General features: G+C 46.9%; 1 protein-coding gene across 1 annotated transcript; it reads right to left on the reverse strand.

Moving 5' to 3' along the window:
• Positions 1–440: 440 nt before the first annotated feature.
• Positions 441–11,762, reverse strand: IRF4 (interferon regulatory factor 4). The gene is made up of 9 exons (XM_065753323.1): positions 11,553–11,762; positions 10,477–10,764; positions 9,972–10,158; positions 9,388–9,473; positions 8,686–8,827; positions 6,939–7,046; positions 5,496–5,849; positions 2,287–2,399; positions 441–723 (listed from the first exon to the last, which is right to left on the reverse strand). The coding sequence occupies exons 1-9, from the start codon at positions 11,760–11,762 to the stop codon at positions 580–582; spliced, it is 1,632 nt and encodes a 543-aa protein (XP_065609395.1). The 3' UTR covers positions 441–579.
• Positions 11,763–13,732: the final 1,970 nt, after the last annotated feature.

The following is a 13,732-nucleotide window of genomic DNA, read 5'->3' on the forward strand; positions in this document are numbered from 1 at the left end:
ACAGTGGCAGCAAAGTGGCATGGTAAGGGAAAATGTCAGTCAGGTATTAAAAAAAATATGTCTCTGAAGATTTTCATTGTTTTTTAAAAATTCTACATAAGAATATAGGTATCACACTTATCAGTCTAAATTTAAAACCACTTACATGTATAACTATTCTCAGTAACCCATCTACATCAGCTACCTATCTGCAGTAGCTACAGCTTCAAACTGGGAACACCGCAAATTTAGGTACCTTCCCTGAGATCGGTAATCCAAAATAAATAGCCCTGCAAATGTAACAGTGTAAACTCTGGATTTAAGTCTTCAGTGAGAATCAGTCCTCACAACACAAGGAGAACATTAAGCAAACGTAAACAGCAATCATTTTGTCAGTTTTGAGTTGTTCCCAGCAACAGCGGAACTTATGTGAGATGTAGCATCCAAACGTTGAAGACCCAGTTCACTTTCCTATCACTGAACCCTTGATCCCCCGAACACATCCAGCTGTGATTTGGATCTCCAAATTGCTATCCAGATCAGCTCCTCCACTCTGCATAATCTTTATAAGTGCCTTTAGAAACACTTATTCTGAGGATCTTATTCTTGAATAGAGGAGTGGCGTATAGATCTGTGATAATCCTCTGGACTAGTCACGAGTTCTGGTAAATCATAGCCTCTCAGAAGATGTCCACTGTTTTGTTGAGCAAAGTAATAGAGCTGCCTGGCAAACATGGGTTCAACCTTAGGAACAGACAAAATGTTAATCAGATGTATGACAAAATTTCATATTCTCTGTGTTATTTACAGTGTTTTCAAATTAAAACAAAAACAAAAAACAGGACAGGACAAAACAGTTCTGCTTACCAGAATAGGAAAATAATTTGTGTTCTCACTGATCTCCCTTCTAAGATAGCACTTGCCTGTTCTGCTGACAAACGCTTTGCTAATTGCACACACACTTTATTTGCTTGGCCTTTGCTTAGAGGAGCGCATTATCAGTGACACAGATGATGTACTTGCAATTGCACCCACGTGTGTGAACGATGTGACATATGACATGTCTGTGATCACTCCGTGTGTTTAAATGCATACCCAGAGCTTTACAAGTCTTATCTTCATTCTCAAGAACTTTGAGGTCTTAAAATTGAAATGTTCAGATATGCTTAGGTATACCACAAAATAACTATCTTTTACGTTAGACCTCAATCTAACTGCAAAGGATACTCTTACTCCTTTTCCTTTAAGCTCTGCTGAGGAATCTCTTCAGCTGCTGCCCACCACCAAGAGGGATGTGTATGACTTAACACTGCCTTCACTTCTATCTGCTTAGAAACCACCTTTCCTCACCAGGCTTTTGGGCACTGACTGCATGCTAAGCACAAAAACCTGAGCCTCTCCTTACTCACTGCGGCTGGGTTCTTCTCTGCAGCCCCTGTACATTAAGACAGGGGCACCATTTGGGTGGAAACATACACTTGCAGCAGGTCCTACATGCAGAAAGGGACCCAGCCAGCAGGGAACCCTGCCATAGAGCAGCTCCATGAGCTGGGACAACCTGAGAAATTGAGCAGCTTGAGGAGCAACCAGTAAGATCCAAGCAAAGTTTGACTTGGGTCCTGTGTTACCCTGGGGCTTTTGAAAAATTAAAACAGACACCAGCTTTCTACCCACTGAAGCAGTAAGTTATACCCTAATGTTAGCGTGTGGATTATCACCTCTCTTGTGGTTTCATGGGCCAATACAGTCAATTTAGAAAGTACCTGGTCTCAGTCTCCGTCAGCACCCTCTCTCAGATAGCATCCTGAAACACTAGCTTTGAGTGTGCGTGAACTGTGGTCAGCCAGCTCATGAGCTTGCCAGCTACCTTCACACTGGAGCTGCACAGGCAGTCCCTGCATCACTCCAAAGGCTGAGGTCGCTGAGATGTAGGCTGGGCCTCTGGAGCACCTTTAGGTGAAAGCACCTTGCCCGGCACTGGCTTGGCAGCCCATGGCACTGTGCCATGAAGCCAGCATTGACAACACTGCACAGCTCTCCTAGGGTACCTTTTGGATACTGATGGGCTTTGTAAAAGAGATCCCTGATGACAAATGCTTTACAGAGGGGGTAACTGAGTGTTCTGATCTACTGAGGGCCACCACTGAGTTCCTGGCAGATCTGGGAACTCAACCTCAGACTCAATGGTGCTGTATTATCATGAAATTGTCACTTCCCTCACATCCTATGTGAAGTACAAGTCTGACTGGCAGCTTCATAACCTCCAAGGAATATGTTTCATTTAGCAAAAGGAAAAGTCCGACTTACATGGGCTGTAATTAGTTTTCGCTGCCTCTGTGGGTCTGGAAATTCCTCCCCGAAGCACAGAGCAACCTGGTACCTTGGGAGTGGTCGTCCATGATGAGCAAAGGCTTGAAGCTCTGGGAAGAGAGAAAGGGTTGCTAAGAAAATCTTTGTGGATGGCTGAACTCCAAATGGAGGACACTGGAGCACAGTGAGAGAAGGAAAAGTAACTCCAAGGAGAGAACGAAAGAAGTCAGGAGAAAGACAAGAGGTAAGGAGAAGAAACTGAGTTTGGAGACTTTTCTGCAGACTGAGGAAGCTGGTGATAACACTGCCATTCCCCTGTTTGCCTTGCCTCAAATCATTTCATATGCACCAACCAGGATGACTTCCGAAAATTAATTTTATTTGGCCTTGTCAGCAGAACCTCATGGAACAGATGCCAGCAGTAGCCCTGACCCAGCACATCCAAAAAACTGAAAACAGTGACTTTGTAGAGTCAAAGTACTGCAAAGCACAAAGTCAGACTCAGCTAACACTCTCATTGAGCTTCTGCCACCACTGTTTCTAGTGGGGAAAAGGAAGGTACGGGAAGATGAAGGACCTTATTTAAGCCCTGCACCAAAACTGACAGGAAAGACTATCTTCTGTGTGCCTATACTCTCTTCACTAATCCACACCTTGCACTAAGGAAAGGTCAAGTTTTATAATTACACCAGCAGTCAAAGGGTCCCCAGTAAAAGATAGGTGGGGAGGCTTTTACAAGAGAGACCACAATCAATTTGTGTTTCAGAGACTGTGCTACCTTCCACAGTATAGAAAACAGCACCTAATACAGAATTCTCTTTTAAGTCTTCATATCACTACATAATTGATTGCTAAAGTGTTCATTTTAATTTATATCTTTCTTTATTTTTTCCATAGAAAAGTTGCCAAGACAATTAAAGTTACAAACCAATGTCTTATGATGAAGTGCTCCCTGCTATGCAGGGAAAGGAGAGTCTTGGAACTTGGCATGACAAATGCACCTTTTCTTACAATACACACCTTCTGCTTCTACTCTAACTGCTAGCTTTTCAGACTGAAGTATGAATGCAGCAGCTGACACAAGTTCATAAGGTTGGAAAGGACCTACAAGATCATCTAGTCCAACCATCAGACAATAGATCCCCAGATGAACATACTGGTCTTACTGGGAGGATCAGCTACAGGAGTAAGCAAAAGCCCTGAAAGTGCTGTGAGCCTTCTGGCATTATGCAAAGAGAGAACAAAGATCCACGCGATCCTGCTTTCCTCGGGAGAGGGTAGGACAGTGCACCCATGGCCCAACCAACATGATGCTGCTAATGGAGAACTTCTCCCAACTTTCTCTTTTTCTCATTTTACTCCACCTCAGCAATTCTATAAACTCTGATTATCTGGGGAAGTTATATGCAGCAGCCTTTGGCACAGACCTGGAGAATAAAGTCCTTTGTTTCCTACCAGCAGAATGATGGAAGTCAGCCTTGCCCTTCTCCTAAGCCCTCCATGCACTGTCTTTCCATGCCCACATGCCTCCCTGCACTGTGATACTCCCTCACTCCTCCTTTTTCTCTACCTCCACCTTCCCATCCTCCTGCCAAGCCAGTCCTCCTGCAGCTGACACCTCCATGCTCCCAATTCCCTTTTTTGATCCTCCTATTTTTGCCCACCCTGGTTTACTGCACTTATTACACAGTGCTCCCCAGAGACCATCTGCTCGTTTTCTGAGTTACTGCTACTGTAGGACTCTCAAGGCAGGCAGCAGTTTGTGTTGTAGGACCCAGCTCCTCTACAGGATCCTAATGGTTGCAGTCCACAGCAGTTCTGCTTCTGCCCCTTTCTCTGCTGTCTGGTACTTCCTCTCCTGGCAGAGGTCTCCCATGTCTCTTCCCAAGGAAGGCTGACTTTCCTAATAAGGGAAAGCCCAAGCTTGACTGCAGTCTGGGTCCTTGACATTTTCAATAGACTTGCAGATGCGGCACGTCCATGACAAGTCACTAACAAACCCAGCTAAGCATCAACACATGCAAAAGATAATTTTGCACACACCACAGGCTATGGCTACAACCACATCCTTGGGCTTGCACAGGCTTTAATGCATAATCTAGGAGGGGGGAAAAGTAACTATTGTTTAAGCTTCTCTTTGGGGTTAAGCTTCTAAAAAGAGAGGTACTGTCAACCGTTTGGACAAACCCAAAGTAAAAAAACCTTCTGAGAAAAGGGAAAGGGATTTCCAAAACCATCATCACAGGCAGAATTGAGTCTTTAAATTAGCATGTGAGTGAAGCTCAAGCCAGTGCCCTAACCTCAAATTCCCCTTTCTAACTGTCAATTTTCATATCCATGATATTTCTTTCATTAGATGTATTTCTTGCTTGGCTATTTTGATAGGATGATGCATCAACCTCGGAACATAAATGGCACTAGAACTTCTGGTTTATGTTTTGAGGATTTAAAAAAAATTGCAAGGCATTATTCCTCTAAGATACTCCTGTTGGCACTGATGCCGTGTCCTGATGGGCAGCCAGGCAGTTCACATACTGCCATGTCATACAACTCAAAACAAGGGGCTGCATGCACTCCTGCTGCCCAAGCAGTCCTCTGAAGTCCAGGGAAGGCCTGGCTCCCAAGCAGTTTCTCTGGGTGGGCAGCTTTTCATGTTCAGAAGTGCTGCGACACAGGGGGCATAAGAAAAAAATCCAGTCCAAACACATGCCACTGGCCCCATCAATTGGTGCTGGACCCAGATAGAAAAGAAACCCTTCTGCCAGAATCCACGTCGATATTGGAATGCTCTGAGACAGATTCCAGGCTTGCCCTGGGTCAGGTTGAGAGCAGGATGACTGCAGAACTCAGTACTGCCCTGGACTTACCAAAGCAGATCTTAGGCCAGAATGCACCTTCCTCTGGCACCCAACATTTGGGAAGATTATTTTATTAGGTTCCTCCCTATGCTTCATAAAGAGATGCTTGGTCACTCCCCATGAGAGAGCTGTCACTCCCACTCATTTGTGGAGGGACACTGACTGTGCAGAGAGCAGAACCAGACAAAATGGAACAAAAAGCAACTGCTCCCCAGCTGCATTTCCTTGGAAGAAGCAGTGAGAGGCAACTGCTACCATTAAAAAAACAAAAACACTCTCACAAAGCGGATCTGGAGCGTGACCAGGTTACCTTTTTAGAAATTATACCAAAGCCACAGAGAGAATTACCTGCTAAAAACTGCTGAGTATCAAAGAGCTTGCATGTCTGATCCCGCTCCAGCTTGTTGGGTCGGTCACTGCAGAGAGCCAGAGGCCCATCCCAGTAGATTCTGCTTTGACAAAGTCTCTTAGCATAGAGGCCATCAGGTGCCATCCACAGTATTACTCCTCGCTCCAAGTGGCTCAGCAGCTTCTCTATGTTCTTCCTCTGGCCGTTATCCTCTGGATAAGGGAAGATGACTTGTTCCAGGCTGCTGACCTCATAACTCTGGCCCTGGGATATCCTACAGCCTTCAGGACTAGAAGTTGTCACCTCCTTTACCAGTATCTCACGGTAATATAAGCAGATGTGGAGCCGACAATCTACAAGAAGAAATGCAAAAAGGATGACTACAGCATATTCACACAAATATTTTATGCTTCAAATTTGTGTTGAGGCCAAGGGAAATACATGCATGAGATTCCTGAGCCTCTATGCCACGGGCAGTCACCACCACCCAAAAGACAGGCCGACATTAGCAAAAATCATAAAAAGAATATGGGATACAGTAACATTCATGGTCTCTAATTTTCTTAAGAGGGCTACTCGTGTGAGAATTTGTTAGGAACTAATGCCCAGCAAACTTCACTGTTTAGCAGGGAAAGCCAGCACAGAGAACAGTTGTTGTTTGTCACATTCTCCAAGCTCATGTCATAATTAAACAGTGGCTCAGTAGACTCCCTCAGATATAATCAGGAAGTAGCTGTGTTTCTCCCCAGATTTTGCATAATGGGGGGCTCTGCACAGGGGACCTGCAAACCTGCACTTGGCTGCCTGAACAGAAGCGGCTGCTGCTGCGCAGCTGTACCTGAATTCCCAAATCTTCCTTTCAAATGACAATTTGGTCAGCTTGGCACTCACATAGCACTGAATATATGTGTATACATACATATGAATACACACATAAGCACAAATAGACATACAGATCCTGATTCAGAACAATCAAGTAACCTGCTGAGCATCCTGCTGAAGGTTTATCCACTATTTCTGCGATGAGCACATATCTGCACCCTTTCTCAGAGTTATTCAAACTTCTCGTGGCAGCGAGGTACCTAGATAGCACGGGGCTTCTCTAAAATGCAAACTGAGCTGAACATCGCTATCCTGAACATCACTGACCCTCAGCATCTCCAGACACCCTTGGTGGCTCATCAGCCCTACCCAGCACTAAAAACAGAGAAGCATTCCACTTAGTCAAACCACCGTCCCTAGGTCTCCTGGAGTTCAGACTACAAGTATCTCAATATCCTGGCAAATCAAGGCTTAAACTCATGCAACAGATTCATTCACTAAAAAAAGATTACTACTTTTTTTCATTTTTTTCTTTTCATCAGAAAGCAGAAACACAATCAGGGCAAGTCAGAAGTCTCTCGTAGAGATCCCCAGAAACCCCGAGGAGCTGCAGACCTTACCTGACAGGGCGAGGGCTTCACCAGACCTTATGCTTGGCTCAATCGGGATGCCAGGAGTCTGGGACTCAGGAGGGGCACAAGCATAAAAGGTTCCTGTCACCTGACAACCTGTTTCACAAAGAAAAGTCAGTGATAGCTACCTAAGGAAAAAGCTTGGGCAGAGGTCAAAGAAATTGAGTTTTTCTGGGACAGACTGGGAACTCTCTCTCTTTCTCTCCCCCCTACTTCATAAAAAGGTTTTGTTTCCCACTTTTCAAATATGCTATGAACACTCAATATTTTAACTGGACTGTGTTTTTATCTAGGTCTGTATGAAATACTCCCTCTTACAAGAATCTGTCATTCAATTATAGAAATAACTTACATTTTTAACTAGACTACTGTGCTCTTAAAAGTTGCCTCAAAAACCAATCCATTCAGCCTAAGGAATTTTACTTAAGACAGGTATAATAATAAAGCTGGAATCAGCACTGGTTTAGAAGTAGGTAAAGAAAATTGTGCAGCAGGAGATTATTGGAATTGTATTACCAGGACTATTGTTAGTCCAAGAGATGCCTATCAGTACATGAATTGTCACGTAAGCAATTGTTATTTTCCTCTGTTTCTTAATGGCAGTGATGAAGCAAATGCCCTTCCCAGCAGCAGGACCCATCATGACCAAGAGCTGGAGTGGGGCATATGCAAAACACAACACCTCCTGACAAGTCCTAGAGCTCAGCACCAACCCAGGACAAGCCACAAACAACTGCCACCAACATCAGCTAAGTGTCCCAGTGTGTGCCCAATCACTTCATGGGATGTACTCCAGGCCATTGTTCATGCAGCCAACAGGTCTACTTTTATTAGCAAGTAACTCAGCTAAAAGCGAATGATTCTCTTTAATAATTCCAACACAGTAGCAGCAGAAGTTGCACTGCACTGAGCATTTACTCTTCAGCAGACCCAGAAAATAACAACTCTATTTCTCTGCACAAAACACCCAGGGAAGTGTCCTCTGAACACTCAGTATCCGCTCTCTCAAGTCTCTCCTTGCTTCCCATCCCAGTGCACCACCTCCTTCTCCCCATGAAGCAAATGCCCATCTACTTGAGGTGAGTTGTTCTGCAAGTCCCTATGACTCACAGTTCTCTTTCTCTTATGTTTTATCCTCTTATGTTTTTTAGATTTTAGTGTTGCCAATTTTGCCCATTTCAGAGGGGCTGGAATGGGATGATCTTTAAGGTCCCTTCCAAACTAAGCCATTCTGTGATTCTATGCATGCTTGTAAAGCTATGATTATACTGGACTCAAACTGTAAGATATTCAGGGTAGGGAATGTCTCTATATTCCATTTGTGCCGTGCCAGCCCCAAGAGATAATCAATGACAAGTCTCATAGAAAAAGTAATAACTTCAGCTGCCCTCTTGGGAGAATAGCAACATTCTAACCCACAAGGCTGGAGTGAAAAATCTCACTCATGTGCGTCAAAAGTCCCAAAACCAGAAAGCAAAGCTAAGGAACACACATTCCCATTTGGGGCTGGGAGGTTGCTTCCCTTCTTATTGCTCAGGGTTTTCAAGACAGCTTGGGACTTCTGACAGTTGCTTTGTGAGAAGAGCTCTAAGGTCTGTGTAGTCTGCGGTGAGTGCAGTCTACCAGTGAAAGTCATGAATAGCTAAGGTGAACCCTACAGTTTTTGTGGGCTGTCACAAGCCCTCTCCTTCAACCGGACTCAGCCACCAGCCCCAGATGGGATAGACCCTCTTACCATTCTCACAGCCAGGCCCTTGCCAGTGATGACCGCGGGCTGCGAAGGGGACGCTGGCACACTGGTAGGGCATTTCGGGATGTGGTTGTTCCGGGGCAAATTCTCTCCAGTTGCGCTCATGAGGCACCATGTAGTTGGGCACCTATTCAATGTAATGAGATATTCTTTTACCTGGTAGCTGTCAGAACTGATGCTGTGTGTTGCATCAGCTCTCAGCTCCCTGGCATTATTTACCCTGCCAAAGCTCGTGGAGGTCTAAGCACTGCCCAGCCTACATGAATGGCACTTCGCCACCACCACCAATGGGACTTTCAAATGAACTTCTCACCACTGGTGTAAATAACAAGCTGGGTGGAATAACAAAAGGCAGTCAAAGCATTGCTGGTAAATGTCTGATCGGAATAGCAATGCTTCATCGGGTGCTTACATTCTGGCTCCAAGAGGATGGCAGTACCCTAATATCTATCACCAAACAGAAGAGAGCAATTACTCAAGGATAAACAACACCGAAGAAAATCAACTGCCCTGTGGCCTCATATGACATTAGAAAATTGCTTCCCAATTTCTGTTTTCACAATAAAGTGTTATTTTCTCCTCCGAGAAAGAACTCGAATGAGCCATGCCAGTGAAGAAGGACATACTGCAGAGCACATAGCCACTACTGCCCAGTGTGCAAGCACCGAACACACGATCAATGCATACCTGGGATGATAGTGAGGTGTAAGGAGATGGGATTGGGAAGGGATGGTTCATCAATGGCTGCTCCTCCATGCTGTTCTGTTTTGCACCTATGTTCACCAGAGGGATGGAAATAAATGATGTCAACCACATCTGAGGACAAGCTGTCCCCAGGACTATATGCTCTGCAGCACCCACCATGGGGAGGACACCCCCTGGGAGGCCAAAAGCCCCAGAGCACTGCCACACACCGGTGCAATCTAGCACCCCAAAGTGTCCCCGCCTTGGGGGCCCTGCCTGCTTTGGGACTGCCTGCAGATGCTGTAAGCCAGCAGTCTCAGGCTGGGCATCCCCAGCCCAGTGGTTACACAGCTCAGAGCACTTCTGCTCCTCCCTGTATTCAAAACCTACATTGACAAACTGTTTGATCTTTTTTTTTTTCAGGATGTTTTTGCCTGTCAATCAGAATGAGATGTACTTGACCTCTGCACTTAGGCTCCTACCCCTGCAAAGACTGCATGGCCATTCCAGGAAAGAATGCTTCAGACCTTGTGTTCTTAGAATAAGACATTCACACTCTGTTACGTGGGGAATTTGAGACGCTTTACCTTTTTTAGCTCCTTCTGGCACTATTCTGTACACTTTATAGGGATCTGAGATGTCCAGCTGGCTTCTCTCCACCAGCTCTTCAAAGTCGTTGCTCTTGTTCAAAGCACACCTCAATCTGGTCTTCCAGGTAGGGGGATCAGGTTTATCAATGCCCTCTCTGAACTTCCCTTTAAAAAGAGCCCAAGCCTGGAAATATTTCAGGTAATCAAAAGAGCAAGGGAAGGAACAAAAAAAAAAAGAAAACAGAAAAAAGAAAAAAGAAAAGCAATCAACTACAAGGTACAAGTTCACAATGCTCAAAACACCATATATATTTGTGCTTATATGTGCATGAATTGCATAGTCCTTATTGCATAGTTTTGTGGGCATGGTGGTGATGGGTTGACAGTTGGACTAGATGACCTTAGTGGTCTTTTCCAACTGTAATGATTCTATGAGTTTAGGGAAAAGAAGAAAAAAAAAGCAGTGGGCACAAGGTAAGGGTGGGCAGCCCAGCTGCTGTACCTTGAAGAGGGCAGCATCCTCCTCGCGGTTGTAGTCTTGCTTGCCGGCGTGCTTCCAGGGGATGCGGAAGATGCTCTTCTCGTCATTCTCCCACACCAGCCCCGGGTACTTGCCGCTGTCTATCTGGTCGATCAGCCACTGGCGGAGCTTCCCGTTGCCGCAGCTCACCGAGTTCATCCCGCACTCACCCGGCTCCAAGTTCATGCCACTTGTGTCGGGGGATCGGGGTCGGGGGCGCGTTGCTGAGCCCACCGCACCGCACGTAGCTGACCACCAGCTCTGTGGGGGCTGCAGGAGGGAGAGAGAAACCCAGGAGTCAGAAGATGCTAAGAGTACCTGGGAAAGACATCACAGAGCACCAGCAGCCCCCTACTCCAGGCAGCCGACCGCGCTACAGGCTTTGACAGAGAGATCCCCCTGCCCCAGAGATGCTGTTTTGCATGACACACACGGGTGGCTGAGATGTTCAGTGTGAAAGACTTCAGGCGCAACCTCCTGTCCTGCTCTGAGTTCCACCAGAGCTTTTTAATCGAAAAGTAAAACAACAAAAATAAAACTTAAAAATCACAAACCGTATTCGCATACAGCAGCGCACATACGCAAGGGCAGACCCGCTCAAACCGGAGGGCTTCACGAGCGTTTTACGACTCGTGTGGCATTTCACCGTAACGGCAAAGGCGCTTTCAGGGTCTTCCCTTAAGAGAGGCACGTCCGAGAGTGCGATGCCCCGCACTCGGCTGCTCCCGACAGAGCATCACTCAGACCTCCGCCTCGCACCTGGCGGAAACACTGTCCGCAGACCGCACCAAGCGCTCCTCTGCTCAAAACCTTGGCTTGGCGGCTCCCCAAAATGCAGCCTTCTCCCCCGTCAACGCGCTGCAGCGGGAGCCGCACATCTCCGCATCCCTCACGCCCCGCACACCAAAAGCGGTCCCCCGTCCCTCCTCAGGCAGCCCCCCTGCCTGTGCCCAGGGGGAACCTCGAGCAAAGCCCCCAGAAGAGCCCCTCCCGTCGGCGCAGACCAAGCTCGGTTACCCCCGTCGGGGCAGAGCTCCGCGGCTCCCGGTGCCGCTTACCTGCGCCGGACGCCGAAGCGGACACGGCGGGCGCCCGCTCTCCGTCGGGTGCAGCGCGACTGGGCCGGCGGCCCCGGGAAGTTTCTTTATATGATGGAGGGAGCCGGGCCCGGGAGGGAGGAGCCGGGCCCCCGCCCGGAGGTGGAGCCGGCGGAGGGGAGCGGGGACTTCGCGAGCTGGAAAACATCTGATGCGGTGACATATGCCCATTGCTGGTAAACACACGCTGCGGGGCGGGGGAGAGCGGCCCGGCGCCTTCTGCGCGTCCGCGCGTGTTTTTTTTGAATCGGTGCAGACACACGTAGACATAAATAGCACGGGGAAACTCCTACCTGCGCTCGCCGGGCGGGCTTTACTGTAACACAGCCGGGCAGCGACACCCACCAGAAACGGCCCAGACGGCGCCGTGGGGACCGGCGGTTCCCACCCCCCACTCACCGCTGTCCGCACCCCGCGGCCGTGCCCGGCTCAGACAGCGCGGGGTGGAAGCCGAGCCCGACGGGGCGGGAGCCGCGGGACCCCCAGTACACGGGCTTCTCCCCCACAGGTTCCCTTCTTGACCCCATCGTGACCCCTTTCTTGAGCCCTTCTTGGGTCCCGGGATGTGGGTGACCCACTTGCCCTCAGCCCGAGGGAGCTGGATGTCAAAAAGCTCAAGGCTCTGTGCTCCGTGGAGGTCTATCGGTTCATTCGGGTTTATGACACGTGTTTCGTGCCTCGACACTTTCTTGTTGTTCTGTTGTAACGTTTCCAGCACATCCACATCCTTTCTGCTGTAACGTATCAGATGAAAGCTCAGCCATCCCGCCCTGTGCTGGCAGCGGGGCATGCGTGGGGCTCAGGATATTAATTGCAAATCTTCAACGCCATCTTCTGAAATTTAAATGTAATTATTGCCACGTTTTGAGGGGGAAGTGAGAGGCGCAGCCATTTTTAGGCATTGGGTTTATAGCACACCATCCTCTAGAAAAAGAATTGGCAGCACCCACCAAATCTTTTCAGTCACGAGTTAATGCACCTTCAAAGCATTGGAACATCTCTTTGAGATTGGAGGGGACGGCCACCATAAAGCAAGACACCATGGCTTTACCAGGAAGCTGGATATTATCAGGTTGGTTATTAGGAAGAATTTCTTCTCCAAACCTGGACCTGCTGCCCAGGGAGGTGGTGAAATCACCATCCCAGGAAGTGTTTAAAGAAAGGTACTCAGGGATATGTTTCAGTGGGCAATACTGATGATGGGTTGGTGGTTGGACTAGATGCTCTTTTAGAGGACATTTTCAGTCCTAATGATTCTATGATTCAAAAACATCGGAAAGGCTTCCTAAAAATCCACAGTGTGATTCTAAGAGGCACAACTGTCCACGAGCTGTAATTTCATTAAGTACCAAACCATCCTCAAATATATCCCTACAAAATAAAGGTTTCTTGTACGTTTTTGCAGTTTTATAAAACCAGAAATATCTCGGCCACTGAGAAACATGCAAATTTGATCTTCTTTAGATCAAACCCTTCAGAAAAAAAAAAAAATAATATCTTTATGGAAAATATCTTGAAAAAATAGTTGCTCATGTCTAATGCAATTCATGGTAGAGAAGTAGGTGAGTTATGCATTTAGAAATCCGTAAGAGAAGACAAAGCCAATCATAACCCTTTCAACGAAAAATGTAAAAAAAAAAAAAAGAAGATGGTGTATATATATATGTGTGTGTGTGTATCCGAGAGGTTGTCTGCTGTCTTTATGCAAAAATAATTGTATTAGAAAACAATCTGCAGTTGCCCAAATCTCAGAGTAGACACTAAAGCCAGACTCCCAAGTGCTCACTTGGCCTTTGCAAATAAGTCTTCCTAAGAGTAAGATGTGATAACATCATCAGTCTTGCTGACTTCATTACTGAGGATTTCTGGCCATCGACCATTTAGATGGCCAGAAAATTCAGGACCACCATTTCAGACTGCGAAGTAGAAAACTCTGATCAATAACGCAACTGTGTTATCTGCATCAGATGCTGCAGCAGCTCACCAGGAGTCTGCCCATGTCCTTTTTGAATATGCTGAAATGCTTACTCCCTCACTGGTCTTGCTCCTGATCTGAACACTCAGAGCACTCCACAGCCTGTTTGCCTTTTCTAGTGATTTCAACACCATCTTGAGCATTGAACCCTACAAACTTTACCCTA

Source organism: Cyrtonyx montezumae, unplaced genomic scaffold (assembly GCF_038088225.1).
Source record: "Cyrtonyx montezumae isolate F1298 unplaced genomic scaffold, pur_monq_1.0 scaffold_8, whole genome shotgun sequence".
In the NCBI taxonomy this organism is placed as follows: Eukaryota; Metazoa; Chordata; class Aves; order Galliformes; family Odontophoridae; genus Cyrtonyx; species Cyrtonyx montezumae.

Bases quoted from the DNA above. Each gene is read 5' to 3' on its own strand.
- IRF4 (XM_065753323.1), bottom strand. From the start codon at position 11,762: ATGGGCATATGTCACCGCATCAGATGTTTTCCAGCTCGCGAAGTCCCC. The intron at 8,828-9,387 runs GTATGCATTGAT...TACATTGAATAG, and splicing joins ACACCTCACTATCATCCCAG to GTGCCCAACTACATGGTGCC. The intron at 724-2,286 runs GTAAGTCGGACT...TCTGTTCCTAAG, and splicing joins GAAAACTAATTACAGCCCAT to GTTGAACCCATGTTTGCCAG.